Consider the following 13,793-nt stretch of genomic DNA (forward strand, 5'->3'; position numbering starts at 1 on the left):
TGGTCGTTGGGACGTGTCACACGCGTCGCTGTGCGACGACTCAGACCTTGATAGAGGCGTGGTGTTTACCCCTAGACATGTTTTGCGTTGCCTCTTTTCACGCCCCTCTGTTCCGATTGGTGATCGCTACAGCGCCTTTGCGTTGCCTTTTTCACGCCCCTCTGTTCCGATTGGTGATCACTACAGCGGCGCCTGATTGGGTGACCGTGCCAAACAAAGGAAGACACAAAAAAGAACGACACACTAGCGACACCAGACAGAGACTCTACTACGTGGAACAAAGAATGGAACTTAAAAAATTAAATCACTGTAACACCTTCGGCAAGTTACCCAATCGGAACGCTGTTATAACCACCAATCGGAGTCGTGGGGGCGTTGTAAAATACACTGCAAAAACACGCCCTTGTCCTGCCTTCAGTCCTACATCACTGCCTTCAGCGTCATCGCGACCGTTGCTGCTTTGGTGTCAAACAAAAGGATGCATGTGGCGCAGCGGGATAGCAGCGATCAAAAAATGACCTTGAATATTCGAGAGCGATTAGCGATCTCGCAGCAAGGGTCTGATCGTTGTTATGTGTCACACACAGCGACGACGCTGTTGAGGTCATTGCTATGTCACAGAAAATGGCGACTTTGCAGTGATGTCGTTGTCGTCGTCGCTGTGTGTGACACCACCATTAGGGATTCTGCAGCCAGCAATGGACAAATGAAACACAAAGGCAATAGAAGGCAAAAGGTTCCTTTATTTAACCCTTTGACCCTCAGGTGATTTTCTTCCATTTTTACGCTTCCGTTTTTTTTCCTCCTCTTCTTCTAAGAACTATAGCTGTTTAGCTTTCCATCAATATTGCTATATAAGGGCTTATTTTTGGAAAGACGAGTTGTAGTTTTGAATGACCTGCTTAAGTTTACTATGTGTGCCATGTAAAAAAGCTACAATAACATTCCCAGTCAGGTGAAATGGTGGAAAAAATTCAATTCTGCCATTTTGGGGGTCTATCATTTTTACAGTGTTCATTGTACAGTAAAAATGACCTTGCAATATGATTCTTCAAGTCAGTGCAAACATGGATATACCAAACTTGTATAGTTTTTTTTTATTATATTAGTGGTTAAAAATAATTCAGTTTAGTAAACTTTGTATTTTTCTGTTGGATTGGATGTGACTGTAGGATAACAAAGGCCAGGGTCTCCTATGAGGGTGTCCTATGCTTTCTCTCACAGTAAGGGACCCTGGGCTATCCATAACCTCCAAGTTACTCCTGATGGTGGAGATGCCCGAGTCCCGTGCCTGGCTATGCTCCTGATCAGAACTAATCTGATTCCCCCCTCCCACCAAGAGAAGTGAGAAATACAGATAAAGACAGACAAGAAAAAAAAACAAAACTCTGACACACTGTAAACACACAGGAATAGACAATGAAAGATTCAGGAGAAAAGCAAGAGCAGGAAGGTAGCAACAAAAAAGACAAGGGTTAACTCCACAACCACTCTATAGTGGTTATGGAGTTATAGTTTATCGATAAAGTACAGCTGGCATAGAAGAAAGGATCAAGCCAGCATATATAGGAGGGGAGCATATGTAATTGGCTCCTCTACAACATGTGATCAAAGGAGACTAACAAGCAGACGAGCAGAGATTAACTCTTGCTAGCCTGGCTATGAACTACCACTATGCAGGTGGAAGCTTGAGTCTGCCTGCATTGATCACAGACACCAGAGAAGTTAATGGGCAGAGTGTCAGAATCAGTAGTCTGAATAGATCGCACCACTGCCATGACAGTTAGCAAAGTTTGTAAAAGTCTCCATGTGACATGGAGCAATGAGAAGGCTTAATTTTTCACAGCATTTTTATTGATACCATTTTTTGTACGTGTGACATTTTGATTGATTATTAATGCATTTTTGATGATGATTAGTGCATTTTTTCAAGCAAGTTGAGGTATTTCATTTGTTTTTCTTTGCGACATTTACCATATGGGTTCATTACTTTTATATTTTGACATGGTAGTTTGAACTTTTACCGATGTGTCAATACTAGGTATGATTTTTTTATATGTATTATTATTATTATTTCTTTTCTTTTAATTTGAATTAATTGTATTCTTTTTTTACTTTATTTTTATGGATTTGACCCTGTATTCCTTCAATCTCTTGTTCTATATTCTGTAATACAATTGTATTGCAGTGTAAAGTGTAAATAATGTTCTACTATGAAGTCCGATCTGTGGGGTACCAAGCTGCCAGCCATGGAGGCCTTCACAAGGCCACTAGCTACCAACGTGGGCATCCCACAGTCGCTCCATTTAAACCATTAAAATGCAGCTATCATTTATTGACAGTGGCATTTAAATTGTTAAACAGGAGCTACTCATGCTTGCTTTGGTCAATGCTATGTATGGCAAAATGCCGGAATTGTAACATGGCCGGCAGCTGCCTAGTGTGATATATGCACAGCAGGTCTGAGTTAAGCCCACTCCATACATTTGGATCCTGTCATATTCATTAAGTAAAAAAAATTGCCCCCGAAAGGGTCCATATCCTTTAACAACATTTAATAGTGGAGGTGGGTCACCTCACCTTCTGGACAGCTGCTACACTTGTTCCCCTCTTTATGTTAATGAAGGTTGTGAGGTCAATAAACACTTGTAGCTTGGCTCAGAGCCAAATGTTGTACAAATGCATTCTGCTAGTTTGTGTAGACATTGTTTAATGTCTTAAGGTGGCTTTACACGCAACGACATCGCTAACGAGATGTCGTTGGGGGTCACGGAATTCGTGACGCAGATCCGGCCTTGTTAGCAACGTCGTTGCATGTGACACGTACGAGCGACCGCTAACGATGTAAAATACTCACCAAATCGTTGATTGTTGACACGTCGTCCATTTCCCAAATGTCGTTGCTGATTTTGGACGCAGGTTGTTAGTTGTTCCTGAGGCAGCACATATCGTTACGTGTGACACCTCGGGAACGCAGAACAACACCATACCTGCGTCCTCCGGCAACAAGGTGGGCGTGTCTTTCATGCGGCTGCTCTCCGCCCCTCTGCTTTTATTGGATGCCTGCCGTGTGACGTCGCTGTGATGCAGCATGAACCGCCCCCTTAGAAAAGAGGCTGTTTGCCGGCCACAGCGACGTTGCTGGGAAGATAAGTCCGTGTGACAGGTACTAGCGATATTGTGCGCCACGGGCAGCGATTTGCTCGTGACGTACAAACATCGGGGGCGGGTGCGATCAGCAGCGACATCGCTAGCAATGTCGCTGTGTGTAAAGTGGCCTTTAGAATTGGTATGTGATGTATAATTTCACTTGCAGTTCAGAATAGATTAGTACTTGCCATTCTTTGAATCTGACAAGACCACCTGGGAATAACCATGAAAAGGCCTTCATGAGGGGAACATCATACTGGGATTCTGGTGTGGATTAACATAATGTTCATTGGCCAAACCTCCCTAGGTACACTAACAGCTCAGTGTTACATTGATTTTGCGATGGAACAAGTGGTCCAGCTATTTCTCCATAGTGTTCCAGGAGCCGTTTTACAGCACGCCAACGCCAGACCGCATTTTGCTTATGCTCAGTAGCCTGAGTGGCCTAAACCTGTTTCCGGATTGTCTCCCGTTGAGCACATCTAGGACATCATTGGTTACTATTAGTAACCTTATTGATAGCAGTCAAGGCGTGTTAGTGCGTGTGTTACCATATGTATGAGAGTAAATTCTGCCACACAGAAAAGACATATGTTAGAAGAAAAAAAGAAATCAGAAAGGATGTGCTAAATGCATTATACAAGACAAAAAACGCAGAAAATCCATTAATAAAATAAAAAAATATTTAAAAATAACATTATTTAAAGAGCACCAAAAGGACAACAAAATAAAAAGCAATAAAATAAACAAAAGTGCTCTGACTTAAAAATAGGTCAACTCAGCACCATATCACATGCAAATCCAAGCCCCATCTCTTTCCTCTGCTAACATATAGGACCAAAGAACCCATGATGGGCAGATAACCAAGAATATAGAGCACCCGAGTGCTGAAATTGGCACTACATACTGTACATAGCATCTCAATGGCAAGTGCTGAAAGATAAAAGCTGAAAAGAATAAAGACTGGAGAGTGGATGAAGTGCAGAACCCACCCGTGCCGTCACCACTTGAATGGTATGGGTTCTTGTATATTATAGGACAAGGAACGGCCTGGGCATGTATTAACACTAGAACTACTGGACTCGTGACACCTATATAGAAATACATGGTGCAAAGTAGTCAAAATGACTACCTCAGTAGTTCTAGTGTTAAGATGCTGACCCCTTTGTGACTGAGCGCTTTTGCGCATTTTAAGTGCTGTGTTGTCCTTTCTATGCTTTATAAATAATATTCATTTTTATTATACAGTACTTGTTATTTTTCCTTGGGCGCAAGCAAAATCTATCTATTAAATGATTTACACCAGTTCTCTGGCACGGAAAGTCACAGCATTTGGTTTGGTGCCTGCTGTATTTGTGCGTAAATTTCCGACTCTCTTGTCACTTTTGAGAAATGGGAAGTAAAAGGGGCATGTCACTGTCAATATGAAAGATTTCTTAAAATTCATTCCGTAAATTATAGCTCAAATGTACGCTTTCTTATAGCAGGCACAGATTTCAATTTCAGATACATGGAACGTCTAAGAGATGCCAAATTTGTTATAAGGCGTGCACCTTTTAATAAATTTGGCACTTCGCACTTCAATGTCAAAACACTACAAATTTCCAATCTTAAAAAAATAAATAAAATAAATCTTTATTTTTATATAGCGCTAACATATTCCGCAGCGCTTTACATACATCAGGAACACTGTCCCCATTGGGGCTCACAATCTAAATTCCCTATCAGTATGTCTTTGGAGTGTGGGAGGAAACCAGAGAACCCGGAGGAAACCCACACAAACACGGGGAGAACATACAAACTTATTGTAGATGGTGTCTTTGGTGGGAATCAAACCCAGGACCCTAGCGCTGCAAGACTGCAGTGCTAACCACTGAGCCACCGTGGTTTATTTCTGGTTTATTTAAAATGTGGATCCAACACCCTTTGCTGCTGGCCAGCCTTGGCTATATTTTGAAACATGAGCTCTGAAAAAGTATCTGATAACTTTAGGATTTATTCACACATTGCATTTTTTTGCGCAACAAAGGCAGTCTTTTACTGCACCAGTAAAGTGAGAAAATGAGATTTCAAACATTTTTCTTTGCAGATTTGAAGCAGTTTCAAACCTTTCAGTGTGTATTTTGCATAACGTTTTTCCTGCAGAAAGACACATTTTGGTGCAGAAATGTCTGCTGCAAATAATTAATGTGTGCACATAGCCTAAAAGGGAACTAACCAGCACAATTTTCATATATAAAGTAAAGCCAGTGCTATACTGGCGCTAGGATGCTGAATGTAAGCATACTTTTTGTTCTGAGATTGTATGTTTTATTTCAGAAATATGTGCAAGTAAAGTTCCAGTAATGCTCTACTATTTGATGGACAGGTGCAACAGTTATGGAATATGTGGGTTGGGTCTCGCTATCTGTTACTGCCCCTGTCTGCCTGCCTGACCTTCCCTCCTCTGTCTCCATTATAGACGTTAATTCCAGCGCAGGCAGACAGCCTGACCCATATATTCCTTTCTTGTTGCACCTGTCAATCAAATAGCAGTGCATTGCTGGAACTTTACTTGCACATATTTCTGAAATAAAACTTCCACTCTCAGAACAAAAGGTATAATTACATTCAGTTTTCTAGCACCAGTATAGCACTGGCTTTGCTTTATATATGAAAATCCTGCTGGTTGGTTCCCTTTAACTTCTTCACGTCACATGACGTACTGAGTACATCATAGATCGTGTCAGAGTAGTCACCTACGGCCGCCGCGGACAGCCGGCGGAGATCCCGAACATGTCAGCTGATTTGAACAGTTGACATGTGTGCCTCGCAGGCATGAGTGTATCCGCGATCCACCCACGTCTGTTAACCCCTTAGATCGTGCTGTCAAAATGTGACAGTGTGATGTACATGCCAGCTGCGGTAAGCACTCACTCACCCGCCGCCATCGGATGTCACGTGACATGATCACAAGGAGCTGATGATTGCCATGGTACCATAGGGTCATGTGATGACTCCTGTAACTATAATGAGTCATTTCCTCTCACTGCTGGCAGATTATGAGAGGAAATCAGCATTTCAGCACATCAGAGCTATGCACAAGCGATCAGACTGCTGATCCTTATAGCCCCCTAGGGGAACTAGTAAAATAAAAAAAAGTTTAAAAAAAAAGTTTTAAAAAATTAAAAAAAAAATAAATCTAAAAGTTCAAATCACATTCGCCCCATTGAAAATTTAAAATATACACATATTTGGTATCACCGAGGTCAGAAATGCCCAATCTATCAAGATATATAATCAATTAGTCTGATCGGTAAACGGCGTAGCGGCAAAAAACTTTAAAACGCTAAAATTAATTTTTTTGTTCTCTGCAAATTTTTCACAAAATGCAATAACAGGCGATCAAAATATAGCATCTGCACAAAAATGGTACAGTTAAAAATGTCAGCTCAAGACACAAAAAATAAGCCATCACTGAGCCCCAGATCCCGAAAAATGAGAACGCTACGAATTTCAGAAAATGGCACAAAAAGTGCACCATTTTTTGGGACAAACTTGTGATTTTTTTTTAACCCCTTAGATAAAAGTGAACCTATACATGTTTGGTGTCTACGAACTCATACCGACCTGAAGCATCACACCGATACATCAGTTTTTCTATATAGTGAATACGGTGAATAAAATATCCAAAACACAATTGTGCAATCACACTTTTTTTTGCAATTTTTCCGAACTTTGATTTTTTTGCCGTTTTCCAGCCCACTATATGGTAAAAGTCATGGTTTCATTTACAAATACAACTCATCTTGCAAAAAAATAAGCCCTCATATGGCAAGATTGACGGAAAAATAAAAAAGTTACGGTTCTCAGAAGAAGGGGAGCAAAAAAAAAACAAAACAGAAAATCGCCCCACGGGTGAAGGGATTAAAGCCAGCAAAGCAGGAGAAAAATATTTCTCTAAAATGCCATTGTATGATGTGTCACTGATTTCACTCCAATGGATTACTAGGCTTAGACCAGTCATTTAAAGGCACAGTCACATTCGGGGTAGAACGCATGTTTAGTCACTATAGAGAACATATTTTATAGCTCCAATGATGGTGCTTTATACTAGTCTTAGCATTGTGTACATTGATTTCAGTCTTGTATGCAGTTACATCATGAAAACAGAACTTGGAAATCTCGAGACATACGATTCTAGTGTTGATGCACTTTTCAATGGTCAAAGTTCCATCTAAAGGGAGTTTTACAGTTTTTTGCATTTCAGCACTTACTGATCCAAAATCATGTTGGTCACATGGTCAGAAGAGAATCATTCAATTTGGATCAAAAGTCTTGCTTCTGACAATCATGTTTCCAAGAGTTTATAGGGTTTTCTTTACACACCAATTCACTAAGTTTATCTCTTACTATCTTTTACAGACAGCAATTTTCTACTGGCCAATGGTCAAGTCCAACATGGCTTCCCTATTGTCTACTGCTCCGATGGCTTCTGTGATCTCACTGGTTTTGGTCGCACAGAGGTCATGCAAAAGAATTGTTGCTGTCGTTTTCTTTATGGGGTGGAGACTAGTGAGACTGTCCTTCAGGGTATTGAAACTGCTCTGGATGAGAAGCAGGAGTACCAGGCTGAGGTCTGCTTCTACAAAAAAGATGGTAAGTTCAGAATTTCTCCACTTATTCTATGAGTTGGCACAAATTGATTCGCTCGACCAGGTTTATTGGCCATGACAGTAATCTTTGGATGCTGGACGGCAGCTGTGTGAAACACATACTCAATGCCCTCTGCAGCTCGTCTTTTGATTAGCCGGCCTGGTGTAACAACGTGTGTCACTCAACAACAATAACGTGCACCAGGCTGACTAATAGATATAAGAGCCAGACATAAGTTCCAGTTAGAGGTAGCTACCATTCAGCAGCCAGAGGTTACTGTCATGGCCGATGGACTGGCTCGTGTAAATGGATTCACACCAACTCTAATCACAAGGGATAATATATTCATGCTTGTGTGTTACATTTTCAGATCCTCAATTGTATCTTCTTTATAAACAGGAGATCTCTTTTGGTGTCTCCTGGATATTGTGCCCATCAAAAATGAAAAAGGCGAGGTGGTCTTATTTCTTTTTTCATTCAAGGATGTCACAGAGCATAGAATGAGGGCTCCACATGATAAGAAGGATGGTATGTATAACAACTACAGCTAAAAGGTGTAAAAAAGAACGTAGGTACAAAGTAGTAGACCTCGACCTCGGTACAAACTGAAAACCTGATTGTAGCTTATGCCTTTTTTGACAGACAAACATAAGAACCGTCGTCCTGGTGCTTCCCATTTCAGCACAGCAAGAAGGCAGAGCCGGACCATGCTGTGCCACCTAACAGGTCAAGTCACTGGCCGAAACAAAAGTGACATAAAACTAAACAATGTAAGTAGAAAGCTCATAAGTCAAGCAAAGTCTGGTGCAATTGAAAACTAAATAATGCAACTTTTTGAGTAGAACTAATATTAAATCTATATATTTATGACCGCGTAGTACTTGCATTCATAACCTGGAGCAAGGTGGATGGATATTGCATGAGATGGAACAATGACCACTTTAATTGTGACTTGTATTAGTATCTTATCATATGCATATACAGTGATCCCTTATCTATCACGGGAGTTGCGTTTCAGATACCTACACGATAGGTGAAAATCCACAAAGTAGAGAGGTTATATTTACTTTATTATGTACTTGTATTTTTCATATTTATATTTTAAGATGCACTTTTGAGGGGTGCATCTTATAAGCCGAATTTAGCTTACCGGGGGGTGGTTGAGAATGATGACTGGGACAATGCTCCGGACTTTAGACTGCACACTACGGGCGGTGAGGCAGGGGCCATCCTGAAAATGTTGGTGGTGCGGGCTTCAAACAATTGTGGCCGAAGTCAGTGCATGCGCAGATTGAGCTCTCGGCTCAAGATCTCATTTGCGCATGGTCCACCTCTGGCCCATTGATCTCTCAGCAGCGGACTTAAGGAAAATGGCACCCGGAGGTGGCGTGTGTGCAGATAAGATCTCGATCTGTCGTTGAGCCGATAGCTCAATCTGCGCATGCACCAACTCCGGCCATCAAATATTTGAAGCCCGCACTGCTGACAGTTTCTGGATGTTCCTGCCAACGCCCATAGCAAGCATCTGGGATGCCCGCAGCATTGCCCTGCTCCACCACTGCCGCATTAAGGGAACCGCGGTAAAGCGGTAAAGACTGCAATAGAATATATGGCTAAAGTGGATAGGAGCCTGCCTGCTGTTGATTTAAAAGAGAACTTGTCATCTCCAAAAACGCTATTTAGGGAACACACGAGTGTATAATATTTTTGTTTTATTGGACAGCCACCGGCTCAAAGTTATACTATGGGGCAGTGTAGATATACTATTTTTTGCTCATGCCAATTCAGCATGAGAAAAAAAAATTGCTGCATGCTACGAGTGCCTTCACCAATCAGCTCACGCACATCCATGCAAGTCTATAGGTGCCTGTAAAACATTGGACTGAACTTGGATGACATCCTAGTGCAGTCCGATATAAATTGAGACAAACAATGGGAAAGATAGAGAAATTAATCTCTCCATCTTCTCCTCGTCTGTGCTTTGATCAGATCACAGTGAATGATACTAGGCTCACGCTCGCAGTATCTGTGGGGCATCCTCAAACAGAATGTTGATGAGTGCAAGGTCTCTAACATCTACCAGGTATGTGATGTCTTCATAAAGGATGTAAGAGGATTCCAGTAGTTCCTGTGAAGCTCTAGAGAACTGTATGCCCAAGAGAGTTAACACATTGCTTGATAATGCTAGTGCCCACACGGAATACTGACATTTTGTGCACAGTTTGGCCATTGTCACTTAGGATGCTTTCACGCTGCATTGCAATTCCTGTTCAGTGGTCCCGTCAAGGCTTCCGTTCGAAACCCCAGCAAAACGGGTTTTGGATGTATGCGCCAACGGGGTCATTGACTACAATGGTGCAGACAGAGTCACCGTGTGCTCTGTCGTGCACCACTTTCGGGAGTATACGCTTACTGGAGGCGGACACCCAGATGTAGTAAAAATAATAATAAATAGTTAAAAATCATTTCAAAAACTTGTTGGAAAATCATGAGTTAATCACATATTCTTCATAAATAACTTGGCTAACATAATGGATCTTGTTTGCAATGATTACAATAAGGCATGGCCTTGAGAAGATATGTGCGGTACTTGTACTAGCAAAGGACTGTAAAAAAACCTCCAGTGTTCAAAAAATATATGCTTCTTCTGTATATGCAATATGTTTTCTATGTTATGACTAGAGCCTTGTCGAATGATTGGAATCACATCATATTAAACTCTACTGTACTCACACTGATTGTGTAACTCAAGGGAGCTGAGATCAAATCTCCGAATCTGTTAGGCATCACAGCTTTGTCAGCTTATCACTTGTATCCTTGCCAGTGAAACTCTTAAAGGGAATGTGTCATCAGAAAATGACCTTGTTTAAATCAGATTTAGTGTTTTTTTCATGATTATTTTTTTAAAAAAAAAATCTGTAATAATGCAATTTTTTCATTGGACCCTGTACAGGCTCAATTAATGCTTCAATACAAAAGATAAGGTGAGAGTTTGTTCATGGTGATTAATGTACATGTTACATTCTAAAAAAGCCCAATGTCCTGTGTGAAAATTGCAAGATTACTCATTTTTTATTTTTAATACAGATTGCAATACAGAAAAAAAAGATATTGCCAACATTGTTTAAAAAACATATTTAACCTAAGAACCTGATTTAAACAATAGGCTATTTTTTGATGACACATTCCCTTTAAATTCCTGTGATTTGAAACTACGCAGACAATGAGAACTCCATTAACAGTCCCAATTTATTTTGACATAATCAAGTAAAAAGGTCTGTCCTCACAAGACAACCTCTGTGCGTTTACATCTGCTCATTATCAGAGTGGATTAATTTTAAAATGGGGTTATTCAAATGTGACAATGTAGAATGACGCGGGGTGGTATTTGTGGGTGGGGGATTGACTCCGGACGCCCCAGCACGCTACATACAAAAGCTGGTTCTGGGTGGGTGTATCAACTTGTGTCGCATAGGCTGTGAACTCATGCAGGTCGCATACTGCTGCTAACTTCAGCTGGCCAGGACCTGATGACGACAACTTGTTACTTAACAGTTCATTCTTTTCAGCAACTTTACACTTCAGATAGTGAGGATATATCTTCCATTATGTTACAGTTTTACAAGGCATATTCCTATGTCTTAGTTCCTACTGGATTGCTTCAGATCTTACTGGTCTTTTGAGTTGCGGTACAACCCAGCTCAGTGTTACAGTACAACTCTCTTTCCCTTGCAGTGGCTTCACGTGTAGTCTCCTTAAATGGGTCATGATCAGGTGTCCTATCACTATGGTCAGAGTAGAGCACTGCGCTTCAGACACTCGGAGAGAATCCTCAGTTAGGATAAACTCGTTACCTTGACGGTTAATGAGCCTGACCACTAGAGTTCTGTCCTCCAGCTACTATTGTCTGGGACAGTTCCATTCAAGGATCGGTCTCTCATTTAAATTCTGTTTGCACTCGGTATCTCAGTCAACGCTCAAGGTTCACACTATCTTGTCTCCAGTCTCATTTCTTCCTGTTATTGCCACAAGCCACCCACTGTATGTGACCTCACGACCTACAGACTATCCGTCTGTAACTGTCCCTGTCTAGATATTGACACTCTAAACCTAACTAACCCTTCTAGAATGAACCATGTTTTACCCTATCAACTAGTTCCTCCCATTTTGAACTAGTCACAATACTTAAATGTTGCTTATCTTATGGTCTGGTAACTTCCTACACAAATGCTATGCCATACTTCACATTTCACATTATCAACACTGCATACAATAGGTTATGCTATACATTACACAAGAACACAGTACAATCCACACATTATCATCACAGTTCACATAACATATTATACACAAAAGATGCAAGACATTATTCACATTACAATACATAATGTGATTGGTGTCTTCAGGGGCAACAACACAACAGCAACGGCCCACCACTCTTACATTCCTCCCATCTTTAAGATGGTCGTCCTCGACCATTGGTAATTTAGAAAACAATAATGCACACCACAAAAAAACATCAAAACCACAGTTTACGCTTGTGTTTCCCGGAAGGTGGATTGTGTCCTTTTCTCTTTTGGGTTAGCATTATCCCGGTCCCACTAGGTTGGGACTCGAGAAATAGAGAATTCAAGTTCTTTTAACTAGGGGCCCTTAGACCAACAGAACCGCAACCCCAATAGTCCATGGGCACAATCCATGAAGGGGTTTGGGCAAAGTCCATGGGTGGTTGGTCGAAGTCCATAGCAAAGGGTGTAGCACCCTCTCATGGCTCAAAGTCCATAAATTCAGCAGGGAGAAAAACAAAACAAACTTCAACTGTTTTTGACCAACAACAAAGAGTCCCAGATTCAAGCCCGTTTGGGCAATTGAGGACTGTCCCAGTAGAGGGTGCAACAGGCACAATAACAGCCTCCAAGCATCCAACTCTATCTTACTTTGCAGGTGTCTTACTGGCCATGCTCAACCTGTCTCTGTCCTCAGCTCGTCACACATAAACAGCCAAGTGGGCTTTCTTGGCCACAGACATCACAGCCGGATAAGTTGCAATCCATGGCAGTCCCATGATATTTTCCTCCTCTGAGGGTGTCACAACTCTGGAAACAGGCACCTCTCTTCATTGTGGTGCTATCACCGATGATTCTTCCTTCTCTGATCTTATCTGGGAGGGCACCATCACAAACCAACTATGTGGCCAGAGAACAGGCCAGGGTGTAGGCTTCAGTTTCTGATTGGGACACAGGTTCAGGGGACCAGGTGACCTTCTTCACCTAGCCTCCCGGTCTTACCTCTTCCAACATCAAAGCACTCAGCTGTTGCTATCCTCTTCGTCCGGCTCCTCCCTTTACCGGCATGCCTTACCGTGGTTCTTCACCGTCCATTATGGACTTGTTTTCTGCCATAATGTTCTGTTTCCTCTCCAACTTCCTTATACAAAATGGAACCTTCCCACTCACCTCTCGGGCGCCAGAGTACACCTCTGCCTCCAACAGGGTGGGGTCTTTTTCGGCTCACCATCCCATTTTCTCCAGGTTTCCGTTCATTTTCACTGTCAATGTGGACCTTTTCTTTCCAATTCATCCAATGGGGCAGACACTCGTCGACATAGAGTGGTATTTTCAGGAGGGGCACACTGTCTGATAGGCAAAGCCTCTCAATGGCTTATCCAATGCCCACGATGGGCAGAGTTCTCTTTTGGAGCTGTGCCACCATCTGCCATATGCCCAGCGCCATCTTCGACCATGCAATGGTTGCCATCTTCAATGTCCCGCATGCCTTCTCCGCAACACTTGCTAGGACCTGATGATGACTCGTATTCACAAGTAGATAAACAGTTAGGTACAAACAACAACGCTTTACTCCAATGGTTTGTTATTTTCAGCAGCTTTACACTTCATATAGAGGGGATATATCTTCCAGCACGTTACAGTGCTACAAAGTATATTCAAACACAGTTTACCCTGGATTGATTCAGATCTTGCTGGTCCTGTGAGTTCTAGCACAATCCA

The 13,793-nt window shown here is 41.8% G+C and overlaps 1 protein-coding gene across 1 annotated transcript in view; it reads left to right on the forward strand.

The window, feature by feature from the left end:
• The window catches only part of KCNH4 (potassium voltage-gated channel subfamily H member 4), a 313,212-nt gene that overhangs the window by 239,847 nt on the left and 59,572 nt on the right, over positions 1–13,793 (forward strand). The window contains exons 2-4 of the mRNA XM_075350014.1: positions 7,555–7,788; positions 8,185–8,313; positions 8,428–8,555. Coding sequence (XP_075206129.1) covers positions 7,555–7,788; positions 8,185–8,313; positions 8,428–8,555 — 491 coding nt within the window. The remainder of the gene's footprint in view (positions 1–7,554; positions 7,789–8,184; positions 8,314–8,427; positions 8,556–13,793) is intronic.

This window comes from Anomaloglossus baeobatrachus, chromosome 5 (genome assembly GCF_048569485.1).
Source record: "Anomaloglossus baeobatrachus isolate aAnoBae1 chromosome 5, aAnoBae1.hap1, whole genome shotgun sequence".
NCBI lineage: Eukaryota > Metazoa > Chordata > Amphibia > Anura > Aromobatidae > Anomaloglossus > Anomaloglossus baeobatrachus.